This window comes from Equus przewalskii, chromosome 5 (assembly GCF_037783145.1).
Source record: "Equus przewalskii isolate Varuska chromosome 5, EquPr2, whole genome shotgun sequence".
Lineage (NCBI taxonomy): Eukaryota > Metazoa > Chordata > Mammalia > Perissodactyla > Equidae > Equus > Equus przewalskii.
In genome coordinates, this window is record NC_091835.1 from 30,212,210 (window position 1) to 30,229,768 (window position 17,559).

General features: G+C 47.5%; 2 protein-coding genes across 4 annotated transcripts in view; one reads left to right on the forward strand and one right to left on the reverse strand.

Annotated features, from left to right (window-relative positions):
* WNT5B (Wnt family member 5B) overlaps positions 1-17,559 on the reverse strand; it is a 97,870-nt gene that overhangs the window by 41,371 nt on the left and 38,940 nt on the right. The gene's annotated exons all lie outside the window — the stretch shown is intronic.
* Positions 1,725-8,709, forward strand: FBXL14 (F-box and leucine rich repeat protein 14). Its single transcript, XM_008527591.2, has 2 exons — positions 1,725-3,005; positions 8,540-8,709. Exons 1-2 carry the CDS (start codon positions 1,807-1,809, stop codon positions 8,568-8,570), a joined length of 1,230 nt encoding a protein of 409 aa, XP_008525813.2. The 5' UTR covers positions 1,725-1,806; the 3' UTR covers positions 8,571-8,709.

Genomic DNA, 17,559 nt, shown 5'->3' on the forward strand with positions numbered 1-17,559 from the left:
ATCCCCTGTGTGGGCATCTAAGACCCCGGAGCCTCATTCTAGAATGGAACATTGCCCTGGCTCCATATAACAAGTTGACAACCCAACAGACATTTGCTGGAGCCCCTTACACCACTCCGATAGTCATTCTATTTTATAAAAAAGTAAGTTTGTATCGGCACATATAGATATATTGATTATCAGCACAACTGGACGATACGATTTACATATACTCGAAGAGGCCGATGAGAAAGAAAAAGATCCTAAAACGAGGCTTAGGGAGGGCTGCCCTTCTAAGCGCAAAAGGGAGTAAGGAGCTGCGAGGGCGTCGGGCGGCCCTCCGACAGCTCCCAGTTCAGCAGCGAAGAGCGGAAGTGGAGGGAAGCGCCAATGTGTAAGCACTCACACTGGTGTCTGGAAACAACCAGAAGATGTTAGAGGGAAGTAGTAATGGATAAGTCTAGAACGAGGACTGGAAAGGGTCGGTGTCAAGCAAAGGCATGAATGAATAAAGACGAGTTTCTCCATAATTTAAGGCACAAGACTGGAGAGAAAGGAATCGTAGGAAACAGTCTCACTGGGGAGAACTGGTGTGTGATAACCGAGCCGTGTTAAGGGGCATTAGGGACAGTTAAAAAAAAAAAAAAAAAGGAAGCAGAGTTGGACTGATGATTATTGAGACCTACTACTGGGAGGAGGGTCTGGCAAGGATAATAAAGGGAGAAGGGTGTAAAGTAAGGGTCAGGAATTGTCCGAGTAGACCATGGGAAAAGACTGTGCAGACGTCAGCAGCAAAGAAAAGGAAGGAACCGGGCTGGGGCGTGGCCCAGAAAGGGGACGGCTCCACAGCCGGCTACCAGGTGGAAAGGAGAAGGGTGGGGAAGCCCCGCTGACAGCTGCTCTCCGACGGCGCCTACAGGGTTAAGAGCCGGGGCGCCCAGACGAGGAAGAACTCGGTTTCCAGGGTAACGGCTCCGCCAGTTCCGGCGGCGCGGCCAGTACCACTGCGCGGGCGGCGGGGGGCGCCGAGAGGCGGAGGGCCGCGCGAAGGCACCGTCGAGCCGAGGGGACGGCCCGGACTCTACCAAACGCGCGGCCCGCCTGCCCGCCCCGGGGTCCGCGCCGAGCCGCGCTCCGGCCGCGGCGGCCGCGCGTCCTCCGTGCCGGGCCGGCAGCTCCCAACTGCCCGCGGCGGCGGGGGGAGTAGGGCCGTGCGCCCGGCGGCCCGGATTGGCCTCCCGGTCCCCCCGCTTGGGCGGCGGAGTGCGGGCGGCCCGGCTGGGAGCTTTGAAAAGCGGGCGAGACAAAGGCAGCAGAAAGCCTCCGCGGCGCCCGGAGCCCGTGCGCGCAGCCCCGGCCCTGGGCGGCCGCCGGCCGGCGCGGCGGCGGCGGCAGGAGGTGGCGATGCGGCAGGGGGCGTGGGAGCGGCGGCGGCGGAGCGGGCGGAGCGGCGCGGCCCGAGCGCGGCGCGGGTAGACCCCAGGCGGCGGCGGCAGCGGCGGCGGCGGCCCGGCCGGCTCGGGAGTGAGTGAGGGCGCCTTCCCCGCCCGGGATGTGAGGACCGAGCGGAGCCCGGGGCGGGGGGAGGGAAGGGAAGGGAGGCGAGGCCGGCAGGAAGGAAGGAAGGACGCACGGCACAGGAGGAGGAGCGGCGGCGGCGGCCGGAGCCGGAAGGCGGGGAGGGGCCGTCCGTTGGGCCCGAGGCGGCGGCGGCGGCGGCGGCAGCGGCGGCGGCGGCCGGGGCGAACCGCTCTCGTCGCCTCCCGGGGCCGGAGCGGCGGGGCCCGCGCCTCCTCCCCCCAGCGCCGCGGAGGGGGGAGGAGGAAGATGGAGACCCACATCTCGTGCTTGTTCCCTGAGCTGCTGGCCATGATCTTCGGCTACCTGGACGTCCGGGACAAGGGGCGCGCGGCGCAGGTGTGCACGGCCTGGCGGGACGCCGCCTACCACAAGTCGGTGTGGCGGGGGGTGGAGGCCAAGCTGCACCTGCGCCGGGCCAACCCGTCGCTGTTCCCCAGCCTGCAGGCCCGGGGCATCCGCCGCGTGCAGATCCTGAGCCTCCGCCGCAGCCTCAGCTACGTGATCCAGGGCATGGCCAACATCGAGAGCCTCAACCTAAGCGGCTGCTACAACCTCACCGACAACGGGCTGGGCCACGCGTTTGTGCAGGAGATCGGCTCCCTGCGCGCCCTCAACCTGAGCCTCTGCAAGCAGATCACCGACAGCAGCTTGGGTCGCATAGCCCAGTACCTCAAGGGCCTGGAGGTGCTGGAGCTGGGGGGTTGCAGCAACATCACCAACACCGGTCTCCTGCTCATCGCCTGGGGCCTGCAGCGCCTCAAGAGCCTTAATCTCCGCAGCTGTCGCCACCTCTCCGACGTGGGCATCGGGCACCTGGCTGGCATGACTCGCAGCGCGGCCGAGGGCTGCCTGGGCCTGGAGCAGCTCACGCTGCAGGACTGTCAGAAGCTCACTGATCTTTCTCTAAAGCACATCTCCCGGGGGCTGACGGGCCTGAGGCTCCTCAACCTCAGCTTTTGCGGGGGCATCTCGGACGCGGGCCTCCTGCACCTGTCGCACATGGGCAGCCTACGCAGCCTTAACCTGCGTTCCTGCGACAACATCAGTGACACGGGCATCATGCACCTGGCCATGGGCAGCTTGCGTCTCTCGGGGCTGGATGTGTCGTTCTGTGACAAGGTGGGGGACCAGAGTCTGGCCTACATAGCCCAGGGCCTAGATGGCCTCAAGTCCCTCTCTCTCTGCTCCTGCCACATCAGTGACGATGGCATCAACCGCATGGTGCGGCAAATGCACGGGCTCCGCACGCTCAACATCGGACAGTGTGTCCGCATCACGGACAAGGGCCTGGAGCTGATTGCCGAGCACCTGAGCCAGCTCACTGGTATAGACCTGTACGGCTGTACCCGAATCACCAAGCGCGGCCTGGAGCGCATCACGCAGCTGCCCTGCCTCAAAGTACTCAACCTGGGACTCTGGCAGATGACGGACAGTGAGAAGGTCAGGTGAGGGCGGCAGCACCACCTCCCCTTGTCCCGCCCTGTTCATCCTCCCGTCACCACCACGGCCCTCCCCCCGCCCCCGCACTCGACACGCACACTTATACATAGATCCTTGCGGTGGATGAGATGGGGGCAATGACACGAAGCCTCAGGCTCATTCTCTTTTTCCTCCTCCAGCACCCTCGCCCACTACACGCCCATTGTCATTGCATCTCGGGTTCCTGTGCTACCCCGGCGGTACTCCCCTCTCTTTTTCCCTGAGGATGGAGAGATGGACTCAGCTACTTACCCACCCACTCCTCCCTGCAGAGGGATGGAGGACTGACTGAGCCACTGTATCCCCACTGCGTTCCATTTGGAAATGGGGATGTGGAGTGACTAGTCCTTTAGACCCTGGGGAGCTGAGGAAATGTCTGCCTTCACTTAAGCTTTCATTTAAATACTGTGATCTGGTTTTTATTTTGAAATGTATAAAAAGCAAACCCAACTACAACGGCCTTTTCACCCTTCTTCCACTTTGTACCTAAGGAGTCTCCTCTCATCACTCCTTTTACAGTACTCTGCTATTCACGCTCATTTCGTTTTTATTGTCTTTCTTTTCCTTTTTTTATTTTTTGAAGAAATTTGAAATCATGGTCCTTTTTGTCTGCTGAATATATTCTCTATATTATATATATATAAATTATATATATATATATATATATATATATATGTCTGGCTACCTCGTTTTAGTTTACTTTTTTCTCTGAAGCCCTGGAATTCTACAAGAGAGATATTTTGAGACTGCAACATTTTTGTGCCTAGACTGGAAAGATGCCCCTTGGGTTTGTACGTCCTTTTTGTTTTGGCTTCTTCCCAAACCCCATCCATCCAATGTGTCCCATTTCCACATTCTGGCTATAATTTTCTTTTTCTGCTTGTCTGATGGGGTTTTAGGGCCCAATGGTGTTCTAAATCCTGACTTAATTTATACCACAAATGTGTGGGAGAAATGAATCGAACTGTTTTGTTTGTTTGTTTGAGATGCAGATTGTGTCTTGAAAAGATTATTATATATGCAAATTCTGCCTACCCTCACCCTCTTCCAAGTTTCTCCACAAGAAGGTCACACAGTGAGGCTCCTGGTGGAAGCAGACGGGCAGAGCTGGCCTGCAGAGCCCCTGGGGCTGCAGCGTGAAGGGGAGGAGACTGACATTCACGTCTTATCTCTGTTCTGTTAATAAAATGGGAGTTTGTGGGTTTTAAAAAATTCTGTTTCTAAATGGAGGAATAGGTGACTTTATTTTGGTGGGGGTTGGGACTTGTGGCTTTAAAAAAATCGCTTTTGAGTAGGATGTATATTTTTGTTGGATTTTTTGTTTGTTTATTTTTTTAGAGTCCTCCACAGCAACATGTGAGATCATGGAGTTAAAGAAACCCAGAGACCTTTATCAATTAATTGTACTGTTTGTGAATTTGTATAAATAATAACAAAGATCCTCTTAAAACGTTTATATTCTTACAGTAAAAGGTTAAACTGATATTTATATAATAAAAGAGGAAATATGAAGTATGTTTTTGAAAAAAAACAAAACAAAAAACCTTGTATCTGTGGATTATTTTTAAGGCAGTGTGTGTTTGGGAACGTGCCAGAGTAGGAGGTGCTGTTCGTGTCCTCTACAGCGAAGGGGAATAAGGCACAGAGTTTGGTGCGTCCTATGTGGTATGAGTAAGCTCGTGGTTAAAAACTTATTCTGTATAAGGTTTACTACTGACATCTAAATGTTTTGTTTCTAGAAATGTGATTAGACTGCAGATTTATATAATTTTTTGTTTTAAACTGTCAACAATATGGAAGTTTAAAGAAATTGAACAAAATGAAACATTTTTAAAGACCAGATTTGTAAGAGTCACAATTTCCCCACGGTGGCCAAAATTTTCTTTGGATGGAAATGAGCTCTAGGGGTAATGTTGCAAAAATGGGTCATGAGATGTGGAAGTCGGGGAGAAAGATGGGATTCTTTACACTTTGAGTGGGTGTGGGGAGGATGTGAAATGGTGAAGGGTGGAGGGAACCGAAGCCATTGTTCAGAAAAGTTAAAAGAGCGCGGTCCTTGCTTGCTGGCTCCCTTGCTCAGTCATGCATACTGAATCTCACAGTGTGAGTGAGGGTCCTACTGGAAAGGAGGAGGGCAGTTCCAGCCCTCTTTAACATTCTCCTCCAGGCCTGGCTGGATTTAAGCACTTTCCTGGGGGATGGGGAGCTTGGCCAGGAGTTCTGCACATTTGCATTTTAAGCACTTCCAGTGCTGAAGCTGCCCACTTGATCCACCCTGGTGAGGGTTCTTAGGCTGAATTTGGGGCAGATAAATGAATACCAACAATTCGAGCAAAGAGTTCCCTTTGGTAGACAATAACTAAATCCTCTGACCCCCTGTGGTTGGGCTTCCATCCTGTGGAAGAGCATAAATGCTCAGACAGTACAGTAAGTCATACTCCTCGGTTTCGGTCTTTCTTAGTTTGAGATTTTTTTTTTTTAGAAAAAGCAAAAAATACTCATCTCAGCAAAAGCTGACAAGAGTAATATAAAGCTTTCCTCGATCCCCACCTCCTTCCAGGACGAGAACTAGAACCCAGGTTTCTCTTGGAGTAAGATTGTTTTGCAAAATTTCCAAGCTTTCTGCTTGTGCATATCACAAAAGCTTCATTGTCCCTTTTTGGAGAGCCATCACAATTGGGTCTAATTGAGCCTGACACTAGATCCATCTTCCTTTTCTTTGAGAAGGTGTGGACCTCTTTCTTCCCTCTTAGGTTACAGTACTTATTGCCTGAAAAAAAAAATGTGTGAACCCTAGTAAGAAGTAGGGACTTTGAATTAGGTCAGCTTTCTAATTTACATTTGACACTATGGTGCAGGAAAGTTACACAAGCTGTAGGTTCTGAGACTTTTTCTTCCTCCAAGAGACTGCATGGCTGTACAGATCCAGTCAGTTGAAACTGGAACACCTCCTAAGTCTCAGCCTCTGTTCTCACATTCTTCATTTTAATACACAAAGCAATCTAGCAACTCTAACTAAAGGGTTTTCTGCTTTTCTGTTTCTTTTCTTTCTTTCTTTTTTTTTTTTTTGAGGAAGATTGGCCCTGAGCTAACATCTCTGCCCACCTTCCTCTATTTTATATGTGGGACGCCTGCCACAGCATGGCCTGATAAGTGGTGCATAGGTCCATGCCTGGGATCCGAACTGGAGAACCCTGGACCGCGAAGCAGAGCACTGGAACTTAACCGCTGCGCCACCGGGCTGGCCCCTTGCGTTTTACTTCAAAGGTTAACTATAAGCTTGACTGAGGGTCAGTAAGTTAAAGCTTGAAAGTTAAGACCACGGGCCTAGTATCATCATCCTGAATTGGGCATTCTTGAGGATACATCTGGAGCATCTCTGGAGAAAAATAAACCACTTACTTTCATCAGTCAAGGTTAACTGCCTACCTCTCAACCTGTTTGGATGAAGAGAAATGAATATGGTGTGCTTTGCGTGGTACTTGCAAGTTTCTCCTTTTAGTCCTCAAAGCAGTCTGCTAAACGGGTATCCTGTTTTCCAAATAAGGCATACTACTGGCCTTAAGTTACCCAGCCACGAGGGGAACCAGGACTCAAACTAGGTCCAGTTCCAAAGTCCAGCTCCCTTCTGCGCTATTAGAAGGCTCAGTTACTGATCACACGTTGGTTTCCAGTGGGGTGACCTCACAGAAGTGAGTGGTAGCTGTTTGAACACAGTATGGACAAGCTCATGCCGCAGGGCACTACTCTAAACAGAATATGGGTGGACTGATTCCATCTCCACCATACCCAGAAATGCTTTCTTTTTTTTTGAGGAAGATTAGCCCTGAGCTAACATCTGCCGCCAATCCTCCTCTTTTTGCTGAGGAAGACAGGCCCTGAGCTAACATCCATGCCCATCTTCCTCTACTTTATAAGTGGGACGCCTGCCACAGCATGGCTTGCCAAGCGGTGCCATGTCTGCACCCAGGATCCAAACCGGTGAACCCCGGGCTGCTGAAGCAGAACGTGCGAACTTAACCGCTGCACCACCGGGCCGGCCCCCTCAGAAATGCTTTTAAAAAACAGAAGCATCAAAGAAAATCACCTGATACATATTTTATGGGTGGTACAAAAGTTAAAAGGCACTTCAGGGCAATTTTTAGAATAAGAAAAAACCTGATTGAGGCATCTGCTGAAACTTCAGAACTGAAAAACCAAACTAGGAACTTAGTGTAAATCTTATCATCGAGAAGTAATCAGCCTCATAGAAACTGTAGGGTAGTAGTTGGGAAACGGCTGTGCATACCTGTCTTTTCTGTCTCACTGGGCAATAGCCCTTTAATGTTTGTACTGAAAAGATGATCTACAAAGGCAACCGTGGGATTCAGACAGTGTCTGCAGACCCCTAAGGACCACGATAGGCCTCCAGCTAAGAGTGTAGGGCACTGTTGCATAATTCTCCCTGCCATGGACTCCTTCCTGCCGAAGCCCTCAGTCCTAAGTTTGGGGCAGGGCCCGCTTGATTTATTATTCTACATCTGGCAACAGTGACAAGGATGCTTGCCTGAGGTACAGTACACCCTTAAATAGTTATGAAAACTCAAACTGATCATATTCTTTCGTGATTCAAATCAACAAAAAGATCTGAAAAAGCAAATGTTCCTTTTATTGGAGTTTCTTTTTAAAGGTAAGAACTTTCTCTTAAATAAGGACATGGGATCTGTAAATCGAAGCCTGGCCCATCCCCAAATCCTGGTGCTCTCCTGCAGGGGCTACTAGACAGACACTGGTCTTGGAATAGAAGTAAAACCTCTCACTTTTGACTTAGAGAATTTGGACTCAAGTTTTCAAAGGAGAAAGGGCAGTGGCCCCCCAGGGAACACTGTGTTTCCAAAGAATAAGAACCTCTTGATTAAAAGATCAGATCTGTAAACAAATCAAGACCTCACGCCGCTTCTGACACCCGTCTCGTCGCGGTCCACGAAAGGAGAGCCCTGGCCTCCACTCTCCGCGGCTCGGGTGCAGCAGTCATCCAGGGGACGTCCCCTGTTGTCTTTCTGCTCCCCGTGTCAAACTTCACCCCCTTTTAACGGTCAATTCTATGCCTTTAGCAGAGGGCGAGACCTACATTCTGTGCCACTGTGAACCCCTGAGGAGACCGAGGTGAGGCTTTCTGATGAAATAATGTGATCATGGGTAAGGCACAGGATTAGCAATTGGAAAGCTCCATTCAAATTGAAGCTGATGCTTGGGCCACATATTTATCTCATCTTTGTCAGTGTACTTGTTCAAATGTTAGGTAGCAAGTTAAATTTTTTGAAAAGTGAATGTCAAACAGATGAGACGTTCATATTTAGATCAGTGCCAACTATTAATAATTTAGAACTTACAAAGGTAAGTGCACAGCTGGAATAAAAGCATACACTCTGAGGTCTTGGATTGAAAACGGCTATTTCTAGATAATTGGTCAATTTAAATGTCCACAAATGATCAGTTTTAGTCTTTTCCTCTTTTCCAGGGCTTGCTCTGATTCTGCCTGGTGGAGCTGACTGTTCCGACCCCGAACATTTGGTAGATATAAAGCCGAGTCTTCCAGCTAAGGTGCAGAGAAAATAAGAGATGTTAACTGCACAGCACTAGGGTGGGGTATGTTAGCATCCCTCTAAATAAAACAAAATAGAACTGGAATTCCTCTGCCTGCATTTGTTAACCTAGAAAAGTGTACATACGTTCTTTAAAAGAGAAGACAAGTGGGCCGGCCCCATGGCCGAGTGGTTAGGTTCGCGTGCTCTGCTTTGGCGGCCCAGGGTTTCACCGGTTCAAATCCTGGGCGCAGACATGGCACTGCTCGTCAGACCACGCTGAGGTGGCGTCCCACATGCCACAACTAGAAGGACCCACAACTAAAAATACACAACTGTGTACCAGGGGGCTTTGGGGAGAAAAAGGAAAAATAAAATCTTGGGAAAAAAAAAAAAACAGAAGACAAGTTTTTATTATCTCATTACTCTTCCACTTGAATTGTTAAAGGAACAAATGCCACCTATCCTTGTAAGTTTGCTTTTCTTTGTGTAGTGGACAGCAGTCTCAATTACAGAGAAGAGGAGGAGGAGGTCTTGTGTGGAGCAGGAGAGAAACCCAGGTGACAGGTGCTAGGGACGTGAACGGGATCTGCTGGCAGAGTTCAGTCATAACATGGTGTTCAATTTCTCCGTCTCAAAATTTTTGTTTTACCAAATCTGGCCAATATTGTACATTTAATTTTATAAATGAGGAAAGAGGCTTGACAAGTGAAAAGATCCTGTCTGGGTGATGTGAGGGGTCGCTATCAGAACCAAGGCTGCTCCAGACTTCAACCACGAATCAGAGAGCGATCAACATGCAGGCAGCTCTTTGATCCCTCCCTGACACACAGCAAAGCATCAGCACCCTGACCTCTTGCTTCAGAAAGGTGCCAAACTAGAGGATATTATTTTCATTTGGAGTAAAAAAAAAAACCCCAAATGCTTAAAGTTATTATTACTATTTAATAGGCATATAAATTATGCAAACTCAGTTATCTTCTGCAAGCATTATATACAGGGTTATTCAAGAAGCTGAAAAAGTAGTGCAAGTTGCTAAATGGGCTACAGGGTGCCGAAGTAGCTGGTAGTGTCAACTCTGTCACCTGTTGTCCTCAGAGGATTTGAGCTAGTTTCCACAACACTGCTTTGTCACAAATAGTAATATGAAGTACAAACGCTGGAAGTCTTACACAGGTTTAACGCATTTACAAATGTCTGTCACTGTGCCCTTTATACAGTAGAATCGGGCTGCAGGAACACGAGCTATGTTCCCTTCATCCAAGGATAAAAAGGCTTGACTTCACAGATGCTTTAGTTTACAAATCCCTCTTGTCCAGAAAGAGTAAAAGGGTCTAATTTGTTAATATCAGGCACTCTCTTATGTTTATTGCTCCTCAATTTATGTAATCCACACTCCAGAAGGATCAGGCCTAGCACACAGCTGTCTGTCAATGATTACTACTCATTTCGTGGGTCCAAGTTACTGAACTGGACTGTGGAAAAAATGTTCTTTGAGACCAGATTAATTTTTTTATAGTATGGAATTACTCAATATGGCTTGGAATGCATTGTTTTCCTCTTCTAAAAGGAAAATGAAAATATTTACTACAAATGTCCATAATAATATTTCTCCTTAGGAAATCTTTACCCCAAATGGGCATTTTTATGTACCCATTTGTGTGGGAATAGCTGCCTGCTTCCATTTTATGTTTTGAGAAGTGGTCTCTAAATAAGGAGGAACCAAAAAAATTAGTCTTGATATTCCTTAGAATCTTTAGTAAAATTACCGAGGCTAAAATTGGACCGATGCATAAAATGAGGGAGGAATTGCACCAGTTAAGCCCCTCAAATTCTTAATGTCCTTGGATGGAAGACAACCTAACAAGTCCCTTCATTTTTACCTCAGTGCTTTAGACCTTAGCTCCATAGCTCAGAAGCCCACTGTGCTGAACTGCCAAGAAAGAAGGACCGGTAGCTGTGTCTTAAGCAACCAGTGTGAAAGTGACAAAATTAAAGTGACAATTCTAGCCTTCCAGTTCATTTCAAATGCATACAACTTAGACAGAGTCTTTAGGGAATCTGTAAAAAGCGTATGGCTAGGTTCTGTGGTCTCCTGAACTTTATGAAGTTTGCAGCTTGCTGTTATAGGAAGCAGAGAAGGCCTTCACATTTTCTGGCCTGGAACAGATAGATGACTGGCTCCTCCAACCCTGGCTGACATCTGCGCACTTGAGCCGCATGCCCTGCCATTGTGCTCAGAGTCAAACGGCGACAATCAGAACAGTGTGACCCAAAGGAAGGCAGCTGGCCTATCTTTTTCCCACACATACAGGTCTAATTTCCAATGGAATCACAAGAGGGACTGCAGAAATTTACTATAGTAAGCACGACACAGGACTTAGGAACAAACAGCCTCATCACAGCTTACTTTAGAAATAAAAATGTATATATGCAAGTTAGGAGACAGAAGTCAAGCGCTACACTTTATTGAAAGGCCGGGGTGGAAAGTCATTTCTGTCTCCCTCTGGATTGTTCTTTGACCTTGCCCACCGCCCCCAAAAACCTCTCCCACCGACTGACACACAATTCGCCCTCCCCACTGTGACGCAGCCAGGAATCACATCCACACCAGATCAGGGAGCTAGGAGTCTGACCTTGTGCTTTCTTTACCCCAAGTCTATCAAGATGACCTTAGGATCCACCAGAAGGCAGAAAAAGTATGGCTAATGCAAAACTCTAAATACTTGTTTTCCAGTGTGGAAGATGGAAAATGAAAAGACGAAATTTATTTATCCACAAAGTCTGCAAGGCCCGCGAGTGGTCAGCAGGCGGCAGCATTGTCTGTGAGTTGGAGGCTATTTCCAGTGGGAACCATGACCTCCTCCCCTTTGGCAAATGCCCTCTAGTCACCTCCCCGGCCCTCCAAAGAATTTCCCCAGCATATCAGAGTTGACAGGGAGGAGTCTCACATCACCAAAAAGATAAGATGGAATTTTAAAATAGTGAAACTGTTCAAAGGAGCCCCAGGTGCCAAGCGCACCGCTTTGGGAGGGTAACAGATGCCACCTCCTACTGAAGGCTCCTGAGCGAGCTCCAGCTCTGCCCTGGGAGGCCGTGCGAATCAAACATCAACTTCTAATTTTCCTTCAAGACCATCTCACACAAATCCTGTTAGATTATCGTAGTTGAGAAGTTTGGGAGAACCACTGGGGAAAAATTTTACAATCATACATGGAGATAGCAATTTTAACAGCAAAAGCAAAAGTGCTAGCTTTTTTTATTACAAAAAAAAAAAAAAAAATAGAAAGTGTATTGCCTGTGATGAAAACTTCTAGAGTCTTTGAGGAAAAACAAAAATATTTTTAAAATTTTAGGATTATCTATTTTTTTATTATTATTAAAATGAGTATCTTTATTGCCCAGATTAAGACATCTTCTTGGAATCTAAAGGAGTCTATGAAACTGAAAATGATTAAGAGCCCTGATAAAGAACTAAGGTTGCTCACGTACCTAAATTCCTCCCACGGAAAACAGAGATTAGGAAAAGGTAGCACGAATTAAAACAAAGAGAAAGGACTGCCAGGCCCACTTGGCCGGATTCCACCAAATGCCACAATGAGAGACAGGCTGAGGGCAGGAGAGGCTGGGGCTCTGGCCCTCTTGCTCAACAGTCTGGCCTCAGGGAATCAGAGCGTGGGTCTGAAGGGCAGTTGGTGCGAATGTGGAACAAACCAGCAGACGGTGGAAGGTGGAAATCCCCCGCGGCTGCTTCTGCCACGCTGAATCAGCCGGATGAGGCGCAGCCTATTAGCTCAGAGAACGAGAGCAAAGAAAGGAAAAGCTTCTGGAACTCAGGGCCCAGGCATGAAGAAGATACCATTTCCAGCACCCATCAGTGAATTATAAAAGCAGAAAATCTCCTCACACAGCTTTATGGACACCTCAACTGAAATATGCCACTGTCAGTGACCATACCAAATGAACACAGATCCAGGGGAAACAACCCAAACAGGAACAGGAGTGGCAGGGAAAGAAAAGAGACCAGGTGTCACTCCACACACAGCCGAGGAGGAGCAAACAGGGCAGGCTGAGGGGCGAGGACACATTACATGAAATTAAACGAGGGAAAGTATAAACTATTTAACGACTGGCGGTGCCTAAAGGTGGTCTTTAGAATGAACTAGGAGGGTTGCGTTTTGATCTGCAGTCTCCAAGAACAGCTCTCCTGGGCTGGCACATGTTTTCAAGAAGACAGGTCTTCCCTCTTTGGTTGCTTGAATCTGACTTGAAACAAAAATTCCAACTAATAGGTCACCAAGCTGGCCTGAGGTGAACCTGTGACTGAGGAGATGGATGTAAGGTGACAGCACCACACACCTGAACATGTCCTACTCAGAAACATGTAGCTGTTACCGCCCCACCCTCCTCGGCCATATCATCTCTAGCTGTGTGCTCATGGCAGTCAGGAAGAACGTTATATTTTATCCATTATCCCATTTTTACAGGGAAAACAAGCGAGAATGACAGTGCGTAGAGGGAGAAATAGAAAACAAGAGTTTCCAGAGCAGGCTGCTGTGTGACGTGCCTCACACAGGCCCTTCAGGTAGCAGCTAGATCTGTGGCCTTAACACTGCCCACTGACCTCACATGCTTCAGGCTTCTTTACGCTTCATTTTGGCCAAAAAGGTATAGCTGACAGCTCTAGTAATCCTAAGAAGACAGTTTCTATTTTAGGTAATTTTCCCCATATCCTCACCCTAGAGGGCTCCCGCAGCACAGTTTGCAAATCCACACAGCCTGAATACTTATTTGCAGACTGGGCAGCCACTGCAGCTGCCTTCTTAACCTTCCTCTGGCCTCTCAGTCCCTCCCCCACAAAAATTAAAGTGTCCACGCAGACGTCCCCTTGCCCTTTAAAGTGAGCCAGCACGACCCCTTCCCTCTGTCTTGATTTCCTGCTGCCCTGTCGGTGCAGACTGTGAGGAGGGGCATGGAGGGTTTCGTGGTGGGGATTCCAGGTGACACAGATGCACATACGCTGTAAAGAAGCAGGTCTTATGGCCTCTTACACACCACCGAGCAGGTCTCGAGCATTACCTTGCAATCCTCCCTGATTTGGACTGCTTCCACTTGATGCTTGAGAGTGAAGCCCCCTGTGCCATTGCCAAGTCTGTCAGTTCGCGCTCCCCCGTTGGTTCCTACCTCTGCACCTGTCAGGAACTTGCAGAGAAACTAAGGCAGTTGTGTGCGAGTGGCTGCAAACACCTTCCCACCCTTCCACCAGTGCCAAAAACAAGCCTGCTAATGCTAATCTCCCCCTCACTTGCAGCTCAACAGCTTTTCTCCTTTAAGCCCCTGATAATGGTTTTACTAAAATCCCCTTTTGATGGAAAAAAATCCCAGCTGGACATTTCAGTCCTCAGCACAATGTACAAGTCTGCAGGTCCCTTTCCCTACCTCACAAAGGCCTCTAATCAAGTGGAAAATGTGCTGGAGGCCAGAGGTTTGGGTCTGCAATTATTTTTGAAGGGATTACTAGAGAAGAATAGCGGGCAGCAAGGACCTCCCCGGCTTTGTTTTCCATTTGGTCCTGCTTTTAGACCTCCTGAGCCAGTGGTAGCCGTCCAGATCTCCAAGCACAAGGGCCTCATCTCTCCTTCCCCTAGTGGAAGGACATCATCTCTGAACACTATCACTGCGAAAAGATTTAGAGTTTGGAAGCAATATGCAGGTCCTATTCTGACCCCATTTAAGCCCTTATTTATAAAACCACTATCGAACAGGATCTCATGTGTGAGGAGAGCACTCACTCATTCATTAACCTCTGACCCCGCTTAGCATGCAGAGGGGTGAGGTGGCACCCTGTCCATATACTGCTAAGACTGGGAGCATTCACTGGGGCTTCCCAGGCTTTGGAGGGCAAGAGGTCATGTTCCCAATCTTGCCAGATATCCTCCTTCTTATTAGACGCATTGACCCTTCCCCTCAACGCTAAGCAAATATCCATGAAACTCCTAATGCAAGACATGGATAACAATATAAGAGGCAAACCATTTTTATTAGCCTATTTGCAATCTTCCTTTAAAAATGTACACTACAGAAAGGGAGTTTGTCTTCTCTGTATGTTGTGAAGGACCTTCTTTGATGTCATTTATACATGAATGTTCAGTAAGAATTAATTGATAACGATGAACATTTCAGCTTGGCCCTAAGTTCTCATCGTTCTATTTCACCATAGAGAGACCACTCATCCTTCTAAACCTAGCTGGTTGGTGATGTATGCAAATACCAGTAAAATGGAAATGATCACAAATTCCTAAACTCATTCTGGGATGATCAAGGATTAGGCTGTTCAGCTCTGAAAGTTAGAAGTCAGCATATATTTCAAAATAAATACTCAGCTGACTAACAATTTCCAGGTCCTTTCTCCCAAGTTCCTAAAATACCTTTGGTCAAAAACAAAAATAACTACAAAAAACAAAACAAGAACTCTGGTCTGTCTTCATCAGTATAAATGCCTTACTGACATATTTTGCCTTATTGATTTTTCAAGAACCCTAAACAATTGAGAACCGGATGGAGAGAAGCACAATCATAACATTTCATATAGTACATTTAATACTTAACGCAAATATTGCACTAGTATTTGATGCTGGCCTTCATACTTCTTTGGGTGGGTGTTACAGGAGGAGGGGACCATATAGTTTCTCTAAAGAAAGGAAGCAAGGGTGGACCCTTAGGGGTCCTCTCCCCAAATCATGAACAGGCTCGCGAAATCACTTCCGCTGGTTATCAAAATGTGTGACACTTCTTCCAGGAGTGAATAATCTTCACCCCACTTTAGATGTAGATGAACTTCTTTACAAAGGTGAAGTGATACGTTCAAGGGCATCAAAGGGGACAGTGGACTGTCTCTAAAGCAGAGCCTAGGAGGGCTGACTCCTCAAACAAGGAGCAAGTCCTGAGATAAGTCTGCCTTCCAGGGAGAGTGGTTCCAAAGCGTCCTCTCCTGGATTCACTTCCCAAATCGCTGCTCAGAATGCCCGTTTACTTCTCTCCTCGGCCTAGCACCAGTATTTTGGTATTCATCAATATTCTTGTACTTCCCTGCCCTTTTAACATACTGTATTGAACAAAATACCAGTTGTTTTAGAAGTCGCTCTTCCTACCGAAACCAGTTCGGGGAAGAGCAAAATAGCAATTTGGAAACAATACTTTGACAAAAGAGTTGACAACAATGCATCTAGATTCTTCAGGGCAGTTGAAAATTTTAGTACTTTGGAATATAAACATCTTTCAGACTCTCATTAGACCACAAATGTATCTAAAAACCAACTTAAGTTCAACTTTCTTAATTTTCCACTCAAAGAACAAGATGAACATAATCAGAATTGAGAAGTACAAAGTATGGGCTTCCAAAGTAACAGAGAAAATTTTGGTTAAAATCTAAAGAGAGAAAGAAATGATATCTTGAGTTTGAAATGCTATTGGTCCAAAATTCATTGTGTCTACCTGGCATACCTACAATAGCTGGGAATTCCCTTGAATCCACGAAGAAAACAGGAACTATTACTTCTCCAGATGGCAGTGGGTGCAGGAGCCACAGGGAGGAATGGAGCCTCACTTCTCTATAGTACTTTCTCTAGCTCCTTCTCTCATGCTCTTGATAACCGAGGTCTGCACCTAACTCCTGCTCAAATTATCTCTGTTGTATTGCTCTATATTTCTGAAATTCTCCCTGTTCACTCCTTTTCCATCATATGGGCACACGAATCATCCGGTCCACATAACTCTCTCCTCGGCTGACAATCTCAATTCAGCACCTGCATCCTGACTTCGTGGTGCTCTGCTTCCCCTGCTCTGTCCCCAAATCCATCACCAGCATCTCCCAGTAGCCATGGAACTTCCCAGAATCACCCAAACTTGTGGTGGCCGATGAGTGATAATTGCCATTATGGTATTTACTTGGCATTCCCTACATCACAGCTGTTAAATATTATTTTTACTAAAATATGCCCGCTTATTTAAGGCTGGTCTTTTTTTTTTTTTTAAGATTTTTTTTTCCTTTTTTTTTCTCCCCCAAGCCCCCCAGTACATAGTTGTATATTCTTCGTTGTGGGTCCTTCTAGTTGTGGTATGTGGGACGCTGCCTCAGCGTGGTTTGATGAGCAGTGCCACGTCCACGCCCAGGATTCGAACCAACGAAACACTGGGCCGCCTGCAGCAGAGCGGGCGAACCCAACCACTCGGCCACGGGGCCAGCCCCAAAGCAGCTCTTAAAAGTGATACATACGGGCTGGCCCCGTGTTATTAATTGATAACGTAAAATAAAATCTTTAAAGTGTAAATTTTAGTGTAAAATAAAATCTTTAAAAAAAAAAAGTGATACATAAATCCTTACTTTAAAAAATCCCTATTTTAAAAACGGTCCAGAATAGAAAAATTTTGATGATAAGGCAATCCTTAGTCTTCAATCCGTCACTTCTCATCTGATGCCGTGTCCCTCCCCTGAGGTGCCCCAGCTGACAGAGTGGGCTGTATCCTTTTGGACCCAACTCCAGCTTTCAGAATTGCCAACAGGAGTGAGATGACAAATGCCCCAAATTTGGGTCTGATAGAGCACTTTACTCTTGATTTGTATAAGATCTTGAAATTAAGCATTTGTCAGCACAGGTTAAGCCCCCAAGCAACATTAAGAGTATCTCTCGGGCCAGCCGGTGGCGCAGTTAAGTTCGCGTGTTCCGCTTCAGCGGCCCGGGGTTCACCAGTTCGGATCCCGGGTGCGGATATGGCACCGTTGGCAAGCCATGCTGTGGCAGGCGTCCCACATATAAAGTAGAGGAAGATGGGCATGGATGGATGTTGGCTCAGGACCAGTCTTCCTTAGCAAAAAGAGGAGGGTTGGCGGCAGATAATAGCTCAGGGCTAATCTCCCCCCCGCCCCCCCCCCCCCCAAAAAAAAGAATGTCTCTCC